Source organism: Bos javanicus, chromosome 7 (assembly GCF_032452875.1).
Source record: "Bos javanicus breed banteng chromosome 7, ARS-OSU_banteng_1.0, whole genome shotgun sequence".
Lineage (NCBI taxonomy): Eukaryota > Metazoa > Chordata > Mammalia > Artiodactyla > Bovidae > Bos > Bos javanicus.
Genome location: NC_083874.1, coordinates 18,030,048 through 18,051,305, shown reverse-complemented (window position 1 = coordinate 18,051,305; position 21,258 = coordinate 18,030,048). Strand labels below are relative to the sequence as shown.

The 21,258-nt window shown below is 49.6% G+C and overlaps 1 protein-coding gene across 5 annotated transcripts in view; it reads right to left on the bottom strand.

Moving 5' to 3' along the window:
* Positions 1-21,258, bottom strand: part of RFX2 (regulatory factor X2) — a 92,868-nt gene that overhangs the window by 37,665 nt on the left and 33,945 nt on the right. For 2 of the 5 annotated variants that reach the window (XM_061422487.1, XM_061422490.1), the window contains exons 2-4: positions 6,002-6,114; positions 3,401-3,490; positions 1,177-1,256 (exon numbers count right to left, since the gene is read on the bottom strand). In XM_061422487.1, coding sequence (XP_061278471.1) covers positions 1,177-1,256; positions 3,401-3,490; positions 6,002-6,106 — 275 coding nt within the window. In that variant the 5' untranslated portion in view covers positions 6,107-6,114. The other 3 variants (XM_061422486.1, XM_061422488.1, XM_061422489.1) reach the window with 3 other exon arrangements.

Sequence of the window (21,258 nt, the reverse complement as noted above, 5' to 3'; positions counted from 1 at the left end):
AAATGCTGGGCTGGAAGAAGCACAAGCTGGAATCAAGATTTCTGGGAGAAATATCAATAACCTCAGATATGCAGATGACACCACCCTTATGGCAGAAAGTGAAGAGAAACTGAAAAGCCTCTTGATGAAAGTGAAAGAGGAGAGTGAAAAAGTTGGCTTAAAACTCAACATTCAGAAAACGAAGATCATGGCATCTGGTCCCATCATTTCATGGGAAATAGATGGGGAAACAGTGGAAACAGTGTCAGACTTTATTTTTGGGGGCTCCAAAATCACTGCAGATGGTGACTGCAGCCATGAAATTAAAAGACGCTTACTCCTTGGAAGGAAAGTTATGACCAACCTAGATAGCATATTCAAAAGCAGAGACATTACTTTGCCAACAAAGGTCCGTCTAGTCAAGGCTATGGTTTTTCCAATGGTCATGTATGGTTGTGAGAGTTGGACTGTGAAGAAAGCTGAGTGCCGAAGAATTGATGCTTTTGAACTGTGGTGTTGGAGAAGAAGAGAGTCCCTTGGACTGCAAGGAGATCCAACCAGTTCATTCTGAAGGAGATCAGCCCTGGGATTTCTTTGGAAGGAATGTGATGCTAAAGCTGAAACCTCCAGTACTTTGGCCACCTCATGCAAAGAGTTGACTCATTGGAAAAGACTCTGATGCTGGGAGGGATTGGGGGCAGGAGGAGAAGGGGATGACAGAGGATGAGATGGCTGGATGGCATCACTGACTCGATGGACGTGAGTCTGAGTGAACTCCGGGAGTTGGTGATGGACAGGGAGGCCTGGTGTGCTATAATCCATGGGGTCGCAAGGAGTCGGACACAACTGAGCGACTGAAATGAACTGAACTGAACTGAACAGAGGCCAGAATGAAAAAGCAGAGATGGAAATGGTTTCTGGGTTTCAAAGGTGGGCTCTCCAGACTTCAAGGGTGGATTGGAGTTTCTGTTTTTTAAAACTGCCTTTCCTTGAAGTAAAACTACAAAGGCCTATGATTTCTGATATCTCCACTGGGCTGAGATGTCCTGATGGGGGTGTAATAGCTGGGTCACCCCACCAGGAGGTGAAGGGAGAAGATTGTGGGCAAACCCATCGCCAGGGGAGCACAGTAGGCATGGTGGCCAGGTTGGTTGTCTGTGAACCCCTTCCTGGGGAGGGGAGAAGGCACCCACGTACAAGGCTCCGTTGGTGAAGATGGCGTCCCCGCCCTCCACGTACTGCAGCTGGGCGGGGTACACGTGCTGCGCCGGCTGGACCTGAAACAACAGCAGACACCTGGCGTTACACGGTCCAGATCATCCAGGTGGAAATATCTCCTATTGCCTTTTGTGAACACGTAGTGCCACGTTACACTTGTCCTACCCCGGCTGGCACGCCTAAAACCTAGGAGAGATGGTCACGTCGAGGCCACGTATTCCAGATTAGCCCAGACAGGGATGACGCAGCAGGTTGGGGCCCCTATTCCATGCGGAGAGGAGCCCCGCTGGAAGCCGAGATCCAGAACAGGGCGGGAGGTGGTGGTGGTGATGGTGCCTGGGGTCTACTGACCACTGGGCAGAGGGGCCGGTCTTGCTTGATGGTGGACACCAGAGATGTGGACAGAACTGGGACCTTGGAGCGTCTGATCCCGCTCCCCATTATCCCACCCTCCATTATCCCACCCCCCGGCAGGGCAGGGGCTCAAGTGGCTCACGTGCTCTATCACCCCCACGCCACCCTCTTTGGTGCCCTAGTGGCTATCCCCAGCAGCTGGGTGGGGGGAGGGGCCTTGGGAACCCCTCTGGGAGAGACTGTGAAGGTCTGAGCAGAATCAGTAGGAGTGCTGGGCCTGGAGTAGGGGTTGGGGGCTGCGGGGGGAGGAGGGGTGATGGGAAGACCCCTCCCTCCTCTGTCAGTCCACAGCCTCAGCTGATGACCCCTGGGGGATGCAGGCGCTCTGATGGAGCCCAGAGCTCTGTGTGGGGAACTTCAGGACTCTGCTATGGAGGGAGGCTTAGTGGATGCTTGATTCAAGCTCACTGGGGATGAGGAAATCAGGGGCAGGTCTCATCATGGCCTCTCTGTAGACCTTTATGCAGCGGCAGGATTGGATCGACTCCCACCTCTGAGGACACAACCCAGGGACATGTGCACACACATAACCCCTCTCGTCCGTAGAGGGTGGGTATGATGCAGAGGTCAGCGGAGAGAGAAATGGTGGACACAAGGCCAGCCCCACGGAACAGGGGAAGCTTCTGGAATCATGGAGCCATGGTCGCACCCCTCCCTTGAGGAGCTGAGGCAAAGATGCAGGGTCCTTGCTGGGCACCCCCAGAGCCTTCGCTCCTCCTGCAGGAAACCCCAAATCACACAGCATCAGGCAAATCTCTCTAAGGAGTGAAGTCGCTCAGTCGTGTCCGACTCTGCGATCCCATGGACTGTAGTCTACCAGGCTTCTCTGTCCATGGGATTTTCCAGGCAAGAGTACTGGAGTGGGTTGCTATTTCCTTCTCCAGGGGATCTTCCTAACCCAGGGATCAAACCCAGGTCTCCTGCATTGTAGGCAGACGCTTTACCCTTTGAGCCACCAGGGAAAGGCCAAACCTCTCTAAACACCCTGCTAATCTGAACAGAGCCCCTTGAAGGGAGAAGCGTGTCCTCTGGGGTCTCGCCATCTCCACACTATGCTCCTAGGTCCTGTTGCATGGGAGCCTGAATGAATTTGAACTCAGCATCTTGCATAGAGCAGGAGTCGGCAAACTTGGGTCCTTAGGTCAAATCTGGCCCGCCTGATCTTACAAATAGTTTTATTGGCACATGGCCACACCATCCCTTCCACGAGAGTTGCATGGTTGTGCCTGAGACTGTCTGGCCTGCAAAACCAACCAACCAAACAAAAAGCACTGTGAGGCCTTTTCCAAAAAAGGTTTGCCGACCGCTGCTAAGATCACGCTGCCTGTCTGAGCTGATGATCTGGGCTGTGTTCTGGCTGCTGAGCCCACACGTTCAAGCTCTGCTCTCTAATCATTTAACTGCACAAGAGGCGCCTGTCTGAGGGTCCAGCACTTGCCTGCGGGTGGGTCGGCCTCTCCTGGAGGATCCACGTTCCTCCTATTCAGAAACCTCTGCCATCTGCCTGCGTGTCTACAGCTGCACCCCAGGCTCTACCTAGCGGTTCACTTGTGCCTGAAAGGCTGAAGATCTGAATTAATAAAGATCATCAGCTTTCTTGGCTTGTAGCAAACTATCTGCAGCAACAGATTTTTTTTTTTTAACGCTTCCAAAGAGAATTTCCTGGTAAGGAGCCAAACACGTCACACAAAAGGAAACAACAAAACAGGAAAGCAAGCACTGTCGTTCGGATGGGGGCTCCCAGGCCTGCCATGCCAACCATGTCCCACGTCCCCTGTGCTGTGGTTACCTGCTGTGTTACCTGCTGGACTCTGGGGAGGGAGAGTGGCTGCATCTGGGCCCCTTTGGGAGCCGAGCCCGCTGCCTGGACCAACACCCTCTACAAGGGAAGGAGAGAGGACATTTAGGCTCATCGTACGTGAGTCCTGAAAACAAATACAGGTCACAGCCGGCGTGACCGTGCCTGCTGCTGCTTAATGGAAACGTATGTGGGGGGGCGGTAAGAAGAAGGAGGGCACACACATGCCCCCAGCAGCTTTGTCTCCTTGGGGTCTGTAGTCATCAGGGTGACGTGGGCTGAGAACTGGGTGCCAGCCACACCGCCTCCCCCGGACAGGCTGGGTCACACCCCACCATGTCTCTCACCCTCGACCTGCCCCCGTTTAAGAAGAAAGGAAGCCCAGAGTGGTCACTGCTAGGTTGCAGTTCCAGCATCTCAGTATTGGAAGTTCTTTAACTCAGACTCAGGCCAGCCCCCCTCCCGGGCTCCATGGCTGCTCTCTGGGCCCCTGGGCCATCTTCCCAGAATGGCTTTGTGACTTTGCTGGAGAACTGGTTGAATGGACAAAGCTAGGAAAGTGGGAAGAATCAAATGCACTCCCGAGGGGAGGGAGGAATAGGAGGGATTTGTTTCTGTGGGCCTGGGGCTTCGGAAGTCGTAGACTGTGATTCTGTGATTGGCCTCGTGGACCCTATGCATCACCAGGTGCAGTAATTCTGCAGGGCTTGGTCTCATGAACACCACTGCACTAAGAATTCAACACACTTAGCCCTCCGTAAACTCACCCCCAAAGACACAGAGAACACAGATGGCACACAGAGATCAACAGGATGGATGGACAAACCCCAAGTGTCCATCCACACAGGGGAACATCACTCAGCCAGGAAAAGGAGAGAAGCCCAGCTCTCCACACAGAGTGAATGGACCCTGAGGACATGACGCTCAGTGAGAGAAGCAGGCACGGAAACACACACCGTGTGTGATTCTATCTACAGGAAATGTCCAGAGCAGACTGACCCACAGGGACAGAGTGGATTCCTGGTTGCCAGGGCCTGGGGGTGAGGGATGGAGGGTCATTGCTAATGGGGAGGGGGTTTCTATTTGGGAGGATGAAGATGTCCTTGAACTAGCCAGAAGTGGAGGTTGCAAGACACTGTGAATATCTTAAACACTGCTAAATTGTTCACCTTAAAATGGCAAATCTTGTGTCAGGTGAATTTCACCTCAAATAGATAAATAAGAATTTTGTGGACTTACAGGCACACACTCCAAAGCTGAGGCATCCAATATGGAAGATAATAGCTGTGTATCTCTGTGGCCATTGACATTTACTTTGATTTAAATGAACTGCAAATTTCAGTTTCTCTGCAGCCCTGGCTACACTGCTGGTGCTTGGAGCCTAGTTGGGCTGGCGGCAGGACACTCCCACTGTGCTGGGAAGTTCTGCTGGACGGCACGGGACTGAGAGGAGAAGTAGGAAGTGTGCATCGTGGGATGGAAGGAGCAAGAAAACCCCTTACTGGGGAGGCACTGGGTGCTCACTCTTCAGGAAGCCTGCAGGCGAGGCAGGTGCCCAAGGGGTGGGCTGCCACTGATGCTGGGCTGGGGGGCTGGACCCATCTCCAGCAGGGACGGGAGCCCTGGAGCCTCGGATGGACATGGAGCTGCAGGGCAGAATGCTGGGCCTGTAGTCGCCAGAGGCGGCCAACACCCAGACCTGGGGCACCTGAGACTGGGGCTGGCGAGAGGGACCCCAGGGAACAGGGGGTGGAGGGCCCATGCATCACATGCAGTGGGCATGGAAACAGTGAGGCCACAGCCACAAGTGATCTCGCCTTCTAGGTACCTGTGCTGGGGTGGCCACACTTCCAAGAAATAAATGCCACACGTGCCCGACTACGTGTGCTAAACTGAATAAGTGGTCTCAGTGTCTATCTACTTGCTTTTGCTGAATTATGGGTTTTATTTTTCTTTTTTGCCAGTACCAATTCTTTCTGTCCCGCTCCTAATTTTCAGATTTGTAAATCATAGATAGTGGGCCTCTGCACGTGTCCACGACTTCTGGTCTGTTCCATTGCCTTCAGTTTCACGTGGAATTATGTTTATGTCTACTTTCTGTTGTATTCCAAACTACTGCGGAAATCTAGGAGTTGGGAGAACCTTGATGAGATGAGAACTTGTGAAAATTCTCCACAAGTTTGAAAGAATATGCCACTTCTAATGCTAGATTCGATTATGAACCAATCCTAAGACTTCTCACTGCTGTGTAGAAGGCTCACTTCCAAGGTACAAGAAAACTGCCGCTAGCAGATGAGAATGAAGTCAATCAGAGTCCAAGAAGGGCTGTGGTTCTGAGTTTGGATCATTTCACCGATTCCTTGGTGGGGCCTTTCAAAACAAATGGTGAAAAAGCCAGATAACATGGGAAGAGGGAGGAACGTGAGGGTGCTTTCAACAGCAGCAGCCATGGAGCTGAGAAGTCAATTCAGAAGAATAGAGATGCCAGGCTCTGCAGATTTAAATGTTTTCCGAAACCGTGGTGGATGTGTCCACCCTGGCTGCACTGGTTTTTCCAGGGCTGCCTAAGCAACAGGCGGGCTGATCTGTTACCTGCGGGGAGGCTGTCACTGGCTGGGCCACGGGTGCCTGGGCAGCCGCCGACGAACACAAAGCCACGGAAGCCGGGGAATCCGATCCACTCTCTGAGTTCTGCATGCTCAGGTCTAAAGAGAGGTGGAGAGAGAGTGAGGGCAGGGCAGAGAGAGAGTGATGGGGGCAGGGCTGCCATCGCAAAGCCTGGAGAGGCGATGGACAAGGTAGTGAGCGAGTGGCAACGACCAGGTTCAAATGCGAGGATCCTGGCCAGACGAGGTAAGTAAGAGGTAGGGGGAGAAAGGCTTTTCAATCATTTCATAAGAAGAGAGAAGGGAGGCGCAGGAGGTATTTTTTCCAACAGAAACCTGAAAAATAGCCTAGCAGGAATTCCTGAAGGACAGGTGTGGGACAATGGCACCAATCTCATCAAGCTCGACTATTTTCAAGGGTTTATGCAATTTTTAAACCATTTATGGAGAAAATTAAAAGCGCTTGTTGGATGTTTGCCATCTGGGGAGCTACCACACCCCACTATAAGCGCATCTCTTAGGGCAGGGTGTTCTCTTGGCACCGTGGCCAGCGAGCAGGTGTCAGCGAGCAGGCCAGTGAGCAGGAGGCCTGTGGGACCTCCTGGGCCAGGTGTGGGTGGAACAGCACCCCTGCGCCCCCAGTCATCACAATCACAGATGTCCCCGGATGCCAATCCGTCCCTTTGGGGGCGGATTCAATACCAGCGAGAAAAAAGGTGACGGCAGAGGAAAGAATTGGCACCTTCCTTTGGGCTGGAGAAAAATCCTCAGGCATTTCAGCAATAAGAAAAGGTGCATTTTGTTCCTCTGCCCATGAGAAAGTGTAAGAGTATTGATATATTTCTCTGCAGCCAGATGCAGACATCTCTCAAATGGGTCGTTTAAAAATTCTCTACCAAAAAATTCATGTAACCGCAGCACAAAGTGGCAGATGAGATTCACTCCAGGAAAATGCTGAAAGGCAAACTCTCTACATTAAAAAAATTTTTTTTGGCCACGCAGCAGGGCATGCGGGATCTTGACTCCCCAACCAGGGATTGAACCCATGTGTCCTGCAGTGGAAGCGTGGAGTCTCAACCACTGGACTGCCAGGGAAATTCCTCTCTTTACTTTTTAACAAACACTAGCTACATTCAAGCTTCAAGAAGCAGATCAGCAACTGCAGACAGGGGAGATGGCTTTGTGGCCGCACACAGCTGTCTCATCTCTGTTTTGTCCCCTACTGGCCACGGCTCTAAGCATGTCCTCCCACGAGTCTGGGCTCCCAACTCCCGGGGAGACCTGGACAGCATGGCACACACCACAGTGCCCAGGACATGCTGCCAGAAACTCTGTGTTTCTCTGTAGCCCCAAGAGTCTCACCTCCAATAATAAGTAGATATTTTAAAGCTTTTTTAAAAAATTCAAAGAAAAACTGATAATAGATTGAAACAATTTGCCTAAGGGAAGCAGAAATGTGTGCATGTGTGTTTGTTTGGATCTGAGAGTGCTGGCTAAATTCCATCTTCATTGACTATCCCAGGTCTCTCCCACCCACCCCCAGTGCCTTTGGTACCACAGGAACCATTTGATGGACTGTGGCCGTGCCTGGGCAATTTTCTATTTCCTGTGACCTTGACTCAGTTCTCACCACCAGAGGTCCCCAGATCCATACAATGACTGCTGCTTCATGTGCTCTTTGCCTCTTTTGGAGGAGGAAGAGAAGGGAGGGAGAGGGATGGAGAGGGAGGAGGAAGAGGAGGGAGAGGAGAAGGAGACTGTGAATTTCCAATCTGTATTTGCTGGGTCTCCAGCTTTCTCTCCTTCCTGACGAAACTCACTTTTGGAATTATTCTACTGGAATGTGCCTAACTTGTGGTCTTATATTCACGGTTTTCTCTGACCGTTTAGCCAGTCAGCTACCCACTCTGTACCATTGTGTCCCCATCTGAAGCCAGGAAGCGGGTAACTTCAGTAGCATTAAGGGGAAAGTGATGCAAGCTCTCCAGGAAATGAATCCACGAGTGAGAAAGTGAGGAGGCTGACTTCACTGAGACCAGTTCCTTGATCCATAGTTGAGTCTTACGGAGACAAAGAGAGGCTGTGAGTGAGTGGGATAGATGGCGGGCCCATGCTCTGCTTACTGTGGCCAGAATGCACTTTCCAGAATGTGAGTTAGTCTAACACACTCCTGACCAGGATGCACTATCTGTCTCACACTGTATGGCATTTAGTGAAAAAGTTGGCTTAAAACTCAACATTCAAAAAACTAAGATCATGGCACCTGGTCTCATCACTTCATGGCAAATAGATGGGGAAACAATGGAAACAGGGACAGACTTTATTTTCTTGGGCTCCAAAATCACTGCAGGTGGTGACTGTAGCTATGGAATTAAAAGACGCTTACTCCTTGGAAGAAAAGCTATGATAAACTTAGATGGTGTATTAAAAAGCAGAGACATCACTTTGCTGACAAAGGTCTGAATAGTCAAAGCTATGGTTTTTCCAGTAGTCATGTATGGATTTGAGAGTTGGACCATAAAGAAGGCTGAGAGCCAAAGAATTGATGATTTTGAACTGTGGTGTTGAAGACTCTTGAGAGTGCATTGGACAGCAAGGAGATCAAACCAGTCAATCCTAAAGAAAATCAATCCTGAATATTCATTGGAAGGATGGATGCTGAGGATGAAGCTCCAATACTTTGGCCACCTGATGCAAAGAGCCGACTCATGGGAAAAGACCCTGATGCTGGGAAAGATTGAAGGCAGGAGGAGAAGAGGATGACAGAGGATGAGATGGTTGGATGGCATCACTGACTTAATGGACATGAGTTTGAACAAGCTCCGGGAGATGGTGAAGAATAGGGAAGCCTGGTGTGCTGCAGTCTGTGGGGTCGCAGAGTTTGACATGACTGAGTGAACAACAGCAACAAATGTCATTCAGACCAGAGTCAGCAGACTTAAGTCCCAAGTGGGACTTACGGGCCCACCTGATCTCTGTTACAACTACTAGACTTTGCCATCATAGCATAGGAGCAACCATGGCTGACACATGAATGAATGATCTTGGCAGGTTCTGATAAAACTATTTATAGAAACAGGCGATGGGCCATGGTTGTTGGTCACTGATCCACATAACTTGGGTTTGATAAAGTGGTGTGGTTTCGGAAGACGTAGAAAAATTACACTGCCTTGATTCGAAGCCTGAGGCCCACAGGCCTTCCATCCAGCACCTTGTTCCTGAGGCCACATCTCACCAACACGACAGGACTTGGGGGGACCCCAGAGGGTGACTCAAATTGGGAGAAGGGTGAAGTCGCTGACATTTAAAGACAAACGGAAATATCAGACACTGGTTAAATGCCAACCGTGGTCTTCTTGAAGCTTGATGATGCTGCTGCATGCTCAGTCATGTCCGACTCTTTACGACCCCATGAGCTATAGCCCGCCAGGCTCCTCTGTCCATGGGATTTCCCAGGCAAGAATACTGGAGTGGGTTGGCATTTCCTTCTCCAGGGGATCTTCGTGACCCAGGGATCAAACCTGCATCTCCTGCACTGGTAGGTGGATTCTTTACCACTGTGCCAGCTACCCTGAAGTTTATGAAGCCACAAAGAAGGCTGATTCGTTGAATGCCAGAACCCTAAAATCCAGGGGTACCCCTTAAAACTCAGGATGGGCAATTGGACACAGCTCACTTTGGGGGGGCTGTAGTGTGTTGAAGGGTGTCCCCCCAAATTCATGTCCCCCTGGAGCCTCAGGATGTGACCTTATTTGGAAACAGTGCCCCTGCAGATGTACAGAAGGGAAGCATGGAAAGGAGATCACAGGGGATGAGGGGGCCCAAATCCAGTGACAGCGTCTTAGAAAAGGACACACAGGGAAGAAGGCCACGCGATGGTGGAGGCAGAGACGGGTGATGCGGCTACAAACCGAGGATGCCGAGGCCCTTAGAGTTGGAGGAGGCAGGGAGAAGCCTCCCCTAGAGCGATCATGGCCCTGTCGACACTCTCTGGTCTCCCGAACTGCAAGAGGATTGTTTTTTGGTTGTTTCAAGCCACCCAGCTTGTGGTACTTTGAATGGCATCCCTGGGAAACCCACACAGGGGTCTCCCTATGGTCCACCCCGTGAGGTGCTGGGGTCCTGCTTTGGTCAGGCACATTGTATCAGGCAGCTGATACACATTTAGCAAATGAATGAACACCAGTAATGCCTCAGTACTACATCTGACACTGAATGATAAAAACTTACAGATAGCATTTCAGATAGTGAGAGTCTATGATGGCACTTTATGAAACAGATAATGATACATGGAATTATTATTTCAAGAGACAGTACAGTTGGGAAATACAAAGAGGTTCATAGAGGTTTCAGAAAAAGTACAAACCACCTGGTTATTTCAGGGGTACCTAGGACTCTCCTGGGAAGGATAATGACTCTTTGAGACCAAATTCTCTGCTCCCTCAATTCATCCTTTGACACTGGGATCAGAGACAGAATGACAGACTCCTGGTGGGTCAGTCTGGCTACTCCTGTATATGAAGACACAACATGCCCATCTGCAGAGAGTGTGATACCCTTCCTTTCCCACCTAAGATCACCAAGGTTGTAGGTTGCACATAAGCTGATCCAGTTTCCTGCAAAAATGTTTTATTTGGGTCCATTAATCAAGGGCTCTTAGCACATCAAACTTTAGGGTTTTTAAAACATGGTTTTTCAAATGCATGCAAAAGAAACACTGGCTTTCAGTAACGGAGCAGCAAATTGGCTGGATTAAACCTTCTGCAGAAAACAATTACAAAATCTGGGCAAATTATTATTTTTTTAAAGCAACTATTTAGACACTGGAGGGTGACCAAAGCAGGGGGCACTGCCAGGGACCTGGCCCTTGGAAGACCACTGTCACAGATCAGACTGCCTGGGGACTCTGGCTTTCGCTGGGGGGTAAATCCCCTGTGCAGGAATGCTTGGGTGGCAGAAAGCAGCACCCTGGGCATCTTGAAGAGTCAAAGGAGAGAGTTCACAATGTTGGGGGGCATCTTGGAAGGCAGAAAGCCACAGAGAGGGTGAACCCCCAAATCTGACTACATAGTACACCAAAATCTTTAGCCAATTGGCTAAAAACCACACATGTGGAGGAGACATGGGGGTCTTGGAGAAAACCCGGCAGTTCAAAGATGAAAATGCTAGGAGAAGATTTCAGCTGCTACTTACTACAGGAGGGCAGTTTGAGTCCAGCCAAGTTAAAGGCCATCAGGGGGACATGGCAGAATCCAGAGATTCTGTAACATATCACTCATGGTGTCCAGGACCCAGTAAAGACCATGAGCTATGAGAAAAAATAGGAAATTGTGATTCATACCCAAGAGAAACAACAAAAGAAAAATCAATTACAACCAAACTAAGATAATCCTGCTGTTGCTGATGAAGCATACTTACTGTATGACTCCAGTGATATGACATTGTGGAAAAGGAAAATTATGGAGACAGTAAAAGATCAGTGGTTGCCAGGAGTTGGTGGAAGGAGGATGGATAGGAGGAGAGAGGGTTTTTAGGGCAGTGAAAATACTCTGTGGCTTCTTCAGTGGCACAGCAGTAAAGAATCTGCCTGCCAGTGCAGGAGACACAGGTTCGATCCCTGGGTCAGGGAAATCCCCCTGAGAAGGGAATAGCACTCCACGCCAGGATTCTTGCCTGGGAAATCCCATGGACAGAGGAGTCTGGTGGGCTACAGTCCATGGGGTCGCAAAAGAATCGGGCATGACTGAGTGACTAAACAACAACACCAGAAACGCTCTGTAGGATACTATACATTTGTCCAAACCCATTGAAAGTACAACACCAAGAGGGAACCCTAGTATAAAGCATGGACTTTGGTTAATAATGATATGTTAGTGTTAGCTGCTCAGTCGTGTCTGACTCTGGACTTTAGCCTGCCAGGCTCCTCTGTCCATAGGATTCTCCATGCAAGAATACTGGAGTGAGTTGCCATTCTCTTCTCCAGGGGATCATCTCAAACGAGGGATCAAACCTGGGTCTCTGGCATTGCAGGCAGATTCATTACCGTCTGAGCCCATGACGTGTTAGTATACGTATACGATCAGCTGCAACAAATGGTCTGTCTGGTGAGGGATGTTGATAATGGGGGAGGCTATGCAGGTGTGAAAGCAGAGAGTATACACAAAATTTCTGTACCTTCCTTTCAATTTTGCTGTGAACCTAAAACTGCTCTTTAAAAAATCTAGGAATAAAAAGACTGACAACCTTCTATTTAAAAATTGACATGACAAGAATGAAAGAGAAAAGAAAAGGAAAAAAACAAGATTGCCAATGCCAGGAGTGGGATGAGGTCTAGCACTACAAATCTCACAGAAATTAAAATGATAAAATGGAACTATTATGAACAACTTTAGCCAATACACTTAACAATTTAGATCAAACAAACACTGTTTTGAAAAACACAACAAACCCAAACTGACCAAGATGAAATAGAAAATGTGCAGTCAGGGCTTCCCTGGTGGTCCTGTGGTTAAGAATCTGCCTTGCAATGCAGGGGAGAACCAGTTCAACCCCTCGCCGGGAAGATCCCACATGCTGTGGGGCAACTGAGCCTGTGCATCACAACAACTGAAGCCCATGCTCCACAGCTACTGAAGCCTGTGAACTATAGAGCCTGTGCGCCACGAGAAGCCACAGCAACGAGAAGCTACTAGAGAAAGCCCTCACACAACAATGAAGACCCAGCACAGAGAAAAATAAAAATTAAACATAAATAAAAAATAAGTTCTTAGAAAATATATGGTCATACAAAGAAATTGAATACATTATTGAAAACCTCCCTACAAAGAAAAGTCCAGGCTCAAACAGTGTCACTTGTGAATGCTATCTAACACCATAAAGGGAATTAATAAACAAATTCCACCAGAAAATAGAGAAAGTAATACTTAACAACTCATTTCATGAGGTCAGCAAAGTCCTGATACCAAAATTTGATAAAAAAAATTATAAGAAAAGTATTTAGATCATTATCTCTCATGAGCACACTTACAAAAATCATAATAAAAATAATAAATCAAATCTAGAAATATATAATCAATATAGCCCATACTTACATTGTCGATTGACTTTTCTGATGGTGCCCCAGCTCTCTTCCTTCTCAGTTGATCTTTGACAAAGGTGTCAAGGCAATTCAACAGAGAAATGAAGTCTCTTAAACAAATGATATATCCACATGGGAACAGAAAACAAATGAACTTTGACCCCTGCCTCACACCATACACAGAAATGATTTTGAGTTAGATCACAGACTTATACATAAAAGTTAAAACATGATACATTAGATTTCACAAACATTTTAAACTTCAGCTCATTAAAGAGTTCATCAAGAGCCCAAATTGTTAAGTCCCAGTCTAGGAGAAAATATTTGCAAAAATTGTATCTGACAAAGGGCTTTTATCCACAATACATAAAAAGCTCCCTACAACTCAATAAGAAGAAGACAATCTAATGGGCAAAAGACTTGGATAGGCACTTCATAAAGGTATACAGATGCCCCATAAGTATATGAAATAGTATCTAACATTGATAGTCACTAGGGAAATGCAAATCAAAAGCACAATGAGATGCCACGAAACACTCAACGACTAGAATGGCTAAAATAAAAATTTGACAACCAATGTTGTGAGCGCATGCAGAAACTGTAACTCTCATACACTTGTGGGGATGTCAAATGATATCACCACATTGGGGAAAAGGTTTGGTAGTTTTCTAGTAAGTTCAACCTACCCTTTAAGGCAAAATTCTTCTCCTGGATGTTTATCCAAGAGAAATGGAAACATATGTCTTCAAAAAACTAGCACATTCACAGCAGTTTTCTAGCCAAAAGGAAGGAAAAATCCAAATGTCCATCAGAAGAATGAATCGGAAACTGCAGATTGTGGTAAGTTAAAGATGCAGAGCATAATCCCTCAAGCAACCACTGAATACACACAGACGTGGACACACACACAAACACAGCCAAAAAGCCTATGGGGAAAGCAAGTCACCGATAGAGAAGTATGAACTGCTGATAACACGTGGGTGAATCTCAGAATCATTACACTGAGTGAAAGAAGATGGATCCGAAAGAGCATGTTCATAATACAGACTGGCTAATTAATACAGACTGGCTAATTAATACAAGGTTATAGAGTCAGAGGAGTGTGGGCGCTGGGTCTGAGAAGGGACAGGGGAACTTTGAGAGGGGTGGATGGACAAGTTCTCTATGTGTCAGGACATGCATTACATGGAAAATCCACCTGCTTAAACTGGACAGCTAAAGATTTACACATTTATTGTCTGTAATTTTTTTTTTTTTTTGATGTGGCCCGTTTTTAAAGTTTTTATTGAATTTGTTACAACATTGCTTCGGTTTTATGTTTTGGTCTTTTTGGCCACAAGGCATGTGGGATGTGGGATCGTAGCTCCCTGACCAGGGATTGAACTCACTTCCCTGAATTGGAAGGTGAAGTCTTAATTACTGGACCACCAGGGAAGCCCCTATGGTCTGTAAATTTTAACCTATAAAAACCTTTATTATCGAGTGGAGGGTGGGGAGGGGGTGTTTGTGCAGGGGACTCAAAATGTAGAGTGCTGATGACTATAGAGGCTAGTGGTGGCTACTTGGAGTTCATTACCTGCATGTTTCCCCCTCTATTTGCCATGAAGTTATGGGACCAGATGCCAGGATCTTAGTTTTCTGAATGTTGAGTTTTAAACCAACTTTTTCACTCTCCTTTTTCATTTTCATCAAGAAGCTCTTTAGTTTTTCTTTGCTTTCTGCCATAAGGGTGTTGTCATCTGTGTGTGGAGATCCAACCTGTCGATCCTAAAGGAAATCAATTTCCTGAATATTCATTGGAAGGACTGATGCTGAAGCTGAAACTCCAATACTTTGGCCATTTAATGCGAAGAACTGACTCATTGGAAAAGACCCTGATGCTGGGAAAGATTGAAGGCAGGAGAAGGGGATGACAGAGGATGAGATGGTTGGATGGCATCACAGATGCAATGGACATAAGTTTGAGTAGGCTCTGGGAGTTGGTGATGGACAGGGAAGTCTGGGGTGCTGCATTCCATGGGGTCGCAAAGAGTTGGACACGACTGAGTGACTGAACTGAACTGATCCTGCATGTGGATTTTGTTGATGCTTGAAAATTCCATAACAGAAAGTGAAACCAGAAACACTCATCCTCAGCCACAAGGAATGAGTGCCGGCTCCTGCCTTTCTCCACAGCACTGGTGCTGAGTTGGCAGCCCGTGAAGAGGCGGCCAGCAGTTTCAGGGGTCCTTCTGGAAGGTGTGAGGTGGGATCAGGATGATTGACCTGCCCCCAGGGGCTGTGGGAAGGTAGCCAGCCTTGAGGACAAGGCCAGCGGACACCACACACAATGTGAAGTCCTCTGCATTTCCATTTTCCTGCTCACCTGGGTCAGGCTCATTGGTGACTGCAATCAACTTGGGTGGCTGAGCATCTGCTCTGAATTTGAACTTGTGATCAGAACTAGGAGTCATTCCATTGCGTCTTCCTGCTTGTTCTACCACACGTACTCGTCCTCTCTCCTGTTCTTCTTCCCCAGGCCAGGACTCAAGCCTTCTTTCTCTGACGGCTTTCCGTCTTCGGCCGCTCCCTGGAACAGGACCCGTGGCCCAGCCCTGGCCAGGTTGGCCCAGAGCTCTGTGTGGCTCAGAGACACGCCCAGTGTGTTGTTTATAAGCCAAGCATGGTCCCTTTGTCGTGTGCTCCCAGATAAGGGCAGGCTTGAGAAAGTGGGAACACGCAGGGCCACGGGCGCAGCGTTCCCCTCCTGGGCTGGCCTGGCGTTTAGAATGCACGTCTGACCTGCTGGAGACGCTGCCCAGAAACACCACCAGTGGGAACAGGGGTGAGGGTTCCTGAGCATCTGTGAGGGGACCCAGTAGAGACCCACCGTCAGCAGCCCTGGATCAGGGCCTCGATGAATGAATCTGCCCGGGCACAAAGGGAAGAGGCTTCTGTTGACAGGAAAATACTCTGGTTACCCAGCAACCAGTAATGACAGGAAAGGAAATGTAGAAAAAGCTGAGGGCAATTTCTGGGCCCGGTTCCTAGCCTGGTGCTGACTCACCACGACCTGAAGCAATGGCCTTTCTATTCCTGCTCGTCCCCGAGCCAAGCGGAGGGATCACCTGCCTTGCATGGGTCTCTCGACATTTAGGAAGCTGCTTGTCATCTCTGGGTAATTAGGGGAGAGCAGCCTGCTGGGCTTTGGTTCCCTTTGTTCTGAATGGCCAATTAACTTCCACTCTGGGGCTTCCCTTGTGGCTCAGCTGGTAAAGAATCTGCCTGCAATGTGGGAGACCTGGGTTTGATCCCTGGGTTGGGAAGATCCCCTGGAGAAGGGAAAGGCTACCCACTCTAGTATTCTGGCCTGGAGAATTCCATGGACTGTATAGTCCATGGGGTCGCAAAGAGTTAGACATGACTGAGCGACTTTCACTTCACTGGGGAGTCGCAGACCTTTTACTCTTACTTTGGGGAGAGACATGTGGCCTCTGCTGGTATTTGGTGACATTCGATGGCACCTGGGTCCATAAGCAATTCATGTCTTCCCTATGGACGAGAAGTCACAAGTCCAGAATGTTCTCAAGAGCACGGGTTGTCTTGCACCCTGGGGTCTGGCTTGACACTTGTGTTGACATTCTCAGAGTTGTTACGGGGACCAGAAGCATCAGGTCACTTTGCCGCTCATGGGGCCCCTCCGGTCTGAGGCCAGGTCGGGGAGCAAGCCCTGTGGGGTCTACTTTCTCAACTGGCCCTGCTGGTGTGTGGCCCCTGCTGTGGGATGGTTACCCAGCGGAGATCCGTATACTTGCAGAACGAAACGCCCCTCTCCTCTTTGCTGAAAAGTGGATCCTATAACACTCTATCAAGGAGATCAAACCAGTCAATCCTAAGGGAAATCAATTCTGAATATTGGAAGGATTGATGCTGAAGCTGAAGCTCCAATACTTTGGCTACCTGATGAGAAGAGCTGACTCATTGGAAAAGACCTTCTGGGAAAGATTGAGAGCAAAAGAAGGGGGCAAAAGAGGATGAGATGGCTGGGTGGCATCACTGACTCAATGGATGTGAGTTTGAGCAAACTCCGGGAAGATAGTGAAGGACAGGGAAACTTGGTGTGCTGCAGTTCGTGGGGTTTAAAAGAGTCGGACAATATTCAGTGACTGAACAACAACATAATCATCCATGAAGGTGGAAATCACATCCTTTCTATCTTTGGCCCTCCCAGCCCCCTCCCCTCAGTAGGCACTGATGCAGGGTCCCCACTGTGGGTAATCGGCAGGTCATTCTCTGTGAGGGGCTGGCCCAGGCACTGTGGGTGCTGATGGTACCTCTGGCCCCCACCCACCAGATGCCAGGAGTGCCTCCCCCACCCAAGCATCCCTGGGGCGGGGGACAGGGTTGCTTCGCTGGAGCAGCAGCGTCCTCAGGGACTGTGCAGCCTCTGGGACGTGAGACAGACAAATGGCGCTTGAGAACGACAGACTCAAAGACAGGTTGAGAATAGGGACAATGACAGAGCGGGCCCTGCGGTGACCCGGGCCCCAAACAGTTGAAATCCTGCCAGATGAGGGGCACAGAATGAGGGGGGAAAACAAGTGGACCCTTTAAAATCTACCCACTCTTTCTAAGCACCATAATTTCAACTCACATCAAGGGTGACCCATCATTGGCCTAAACCTTTCGGATGCCCTGGCATTCCTCAGTCAATTCTCAGGTTTTTTTTTGTTTGTTTGTTTTTCCTTTTGCAGCCATAGACTCTGAGGGATCAGAATTGGCTCTGAGTCGCTCTGGAATGAAGTATCTTCAGAATTCAAATTCCTTTTTCTTTTGGTCAGAACTGGGCTTCTGTTGCTGTTTTCGTGACGGGAGCCAAGCCATTCCTCCTTCTCCAGCAGAGACAGGATCAGGCCCCAGCCCTTGAAACTGGCCATCGGAGGCCTCTAAGCACGATGCCAGGGTGGGAGGCAGGCAGGTGCTCAGCCGGTCGCAGGGGTCAGAGTCGTGTGGGACATGCCCCTCCGAACTCCAAGGACCATGACCTTCCCCCCCATTGTAACGGGGCGACGCTGTCTCACTTTCCTTCTAAAGAGACATGATTTGACTGAATGTAAAAGTTTTCCAGACTTAGGTACAGTTACCTCATCTGGGATGTGGTCTGATTTTAGCTGCCACTGAAAACGTCACAGATTCAGGGGAAAACGTGAATCAAAAACCCATCAGCCTGGGGCTTCTCTGGTGGTCCAAGGTCTAAGACTCTGTGCTCCCAATGCAGGGGGCCCGGGTTTGATTCCTGGTCAGGGAACTAGATCCCGCATGCTCCAACTAAGACCCCCTCATGCCATAACTAAGATCTAGCACAGCCAAGAACAAACAAACAAACAAAAAACCACACCAGCCTGCCCTGACATTCTCATCCAGCAAATGCACTTCTGGAAAGCACTCTAATTCCATCCCCTCATAGTAATCACTTAAACTGCATGAGACCTGGGTTCCAGGGAATTCCCCCCTGGTTGGGCAGGGGGAGGCCCCCCAAAATTCAGCACATCAGCCACTTATCTGTCCCAGGAGGGGGGTTGCTGAGAAGTGTCATCTGCTCACCCAGGTACACATGCACCCACAACACACACACACACATGCACACACACATGTATACCCATACACAAGAACCAACACACATTGGCATACCCGTGTATACACACATGCACATACAGAAACACATAGGCACACAGATACACAAATACATATACATGTGTACACACACATATACCCCCCACAGGCTAGCGTGAGAAAACTGGAGGCAAACACTCATAAGACACTGTTGCCATCTTCTTCCTCTGGATGTTTCTACTGAACTGAGGGTTGACTGGATCCCCCGGCTCAGGAGGGAGAAACAAATGATCCTTATAGTAAGAGGAGGGGACTCCTATGTGTACGTGTTTGCACACTTGCAGTTAGTTCTCTCTGCAGAGAAGTTCCTCATCCTGGGGTTCTGCTCTGAACCGTACCTCCATCACCCTACTTGGTGACACAACCTCTCCATCCCAGATCTAGGCCCCGCCTCCAGCGCATCATCTACCCGCCCCCCACATCCTCCTGCATCCAGCCTGGATCCCAACCTGCTGTTTCTACCCCTCTCTTGCTGGTCAGCTCCAATGTGTTTACTCTGGCCCATGGGGCTGGGTCACTCCTGGAAGTGAGGCTGTCCCGGGCCCTGTGGGTACCGAGCAGCATCCCCAGGCCCCATCCCCCTTCTAGGCCAGGAACACCTCCCCAGCCACAACAACCATAAGTGTGGAGACATCCCCCAGGGTCCCCTGGGTGGGGGTGGGGGGGGTGAAGCCAACTGGGATGAGAGGAGCTGCCCGTGTTTCCTGAAACTGTTCATAAATCACAACCTTGTTTTCCACACAATCCCAGGAGCTGCCTCTGCGCGTTAAAAGTTTGAGAAGAGCTGCTTGCGAGGGTGTCTCAGCCTCAGCACTAGTGACTTTGGGGGCCCAACATCCTACACGGAGGGCGGTCCTGGGTGCTGTAGAGCAGCCTCCGTGGTCCCCACCCATTCGATGCCAGGAACACCCCCAGTCGTGATGACCACAGACGTCCTCAGACATTGCCCAGTGTCCCCTCGAGGCAGGGTCATCCCCCAGGAGACTCCCTGGTCTGAGGCCACAACCTTGCTAAGCACGGCATTTCCACCCCCACCACACCCCCTTCTGGGTGCCGGGGGCCTCACACCTGCCTCCTATCACGCCGCTGTGCACGTTAGAAAACAAAGTCCGGGTCTAAGTCATCCTTGAGGACCCCTCCCAGCCTCTAGCATGTTGCCCACGATGGGTGACCCCCCAGACGTGGTTTGGAGTGAGCTGGTGCACGGGGACCCCTCACAGCTGTTGGGGGCTGCGTGCCTGCCCTGCTGCCTCCGCTGAGCCGGCCACCGGCTCTGCCTCCCACTGGCCATGCCTCCCACTGGCCAGGGTCCTGGCCCTGGGTTCCGGGACGCAGTGCTATTGGCATCCTGCTTTTGTATTTGGGCAGGTGTGGAAGGCATTGAGTTAACTCATCCCCTTTTGAGTGCCCCCCACAAGAGGGGCACAGAGGAGGGAGCAGGAGGGGGAGGGGGCAGGATGATGAGGGCCAGGCCAGGCACTGCTTCCTGGACCAGCATCTTCTGGGTCTGAGCCGGTGACAACCCAGCCCAGTATAGGGCTGCCTGGTGCCACCACTTCCTGTCCCCCTCAGCGTCCCAGAGACAGCTAGCGACCATAGGTGATGAGCAGCACCTCTGTGACAGATTCGGGCCCAGAGAGGCTGGCTGGCATTACCCCCATGACAGCACACCCAAGACCTTCCAAGTCACCCCCAACTCCCCGCTGGTCATCACCTCACTCCGGGATTTAAAAAGCAGAGAAACAGACTACCTAAAAATGGAGAATGTCTCCTTGACATGAGAGCAGGGGAGGAGCCCTTAAAAACTCCAAGCCCAGTAACTCTATCCCCCAAGGGAGGAAGGGCTACTTCACCCAAAGATGTGAGGTGCCCAAGCTGCCAGGCCTGCTATGTGGGGGTGGGGTGGGGAGAATATCCATGGGAATTTTATTAAATGATCAATTTAAAAGAAAAGTTTAAAATTAGGGACTTCCCTGGCAGTCCAATCCTGGAGAAGGGAGTGGCTACCCACTTCAATATTCTTGCCTGGAGAATTTCACAGACAGAGGAGCCTGGAGAGCTACAGTCCATGGGGTTGCAAATAGTCAGACATGACTAAGCAACTAACACAGTGCTTAAAAGAAAAGCTTAAAATTAGAGACTTCTCTGGTGGTCCAATGATTAAGACTTGGCCTTCCAATGCAAGAGGAGTGGGGTTGATCCCTGGTGGGGAAGCTAAGATCCCACATGCTTCTGGGCCAAAAACCAGAATGTAAACAACAGAGGTAATATTGTAACAAATTCAATGAAGACTTTAAATAAATGATCCACATAAAAAAATCTTAAAAAATAAATAAAATGAGGCTGTGCTGTGCTAGGTCGTATCCGACTCTTTGTAACCTCATGGACTGTAGCCCGCCAAGCTCCTCTCTCCAGGGAATTTCCCAGGTGAGAATATTGGAGCGGGTTGCCGTTCCCTTCTCCAGGGGATCTTCCCAACCCAGGGATCTAACCTGGGTCTCTTGCACTGCAGG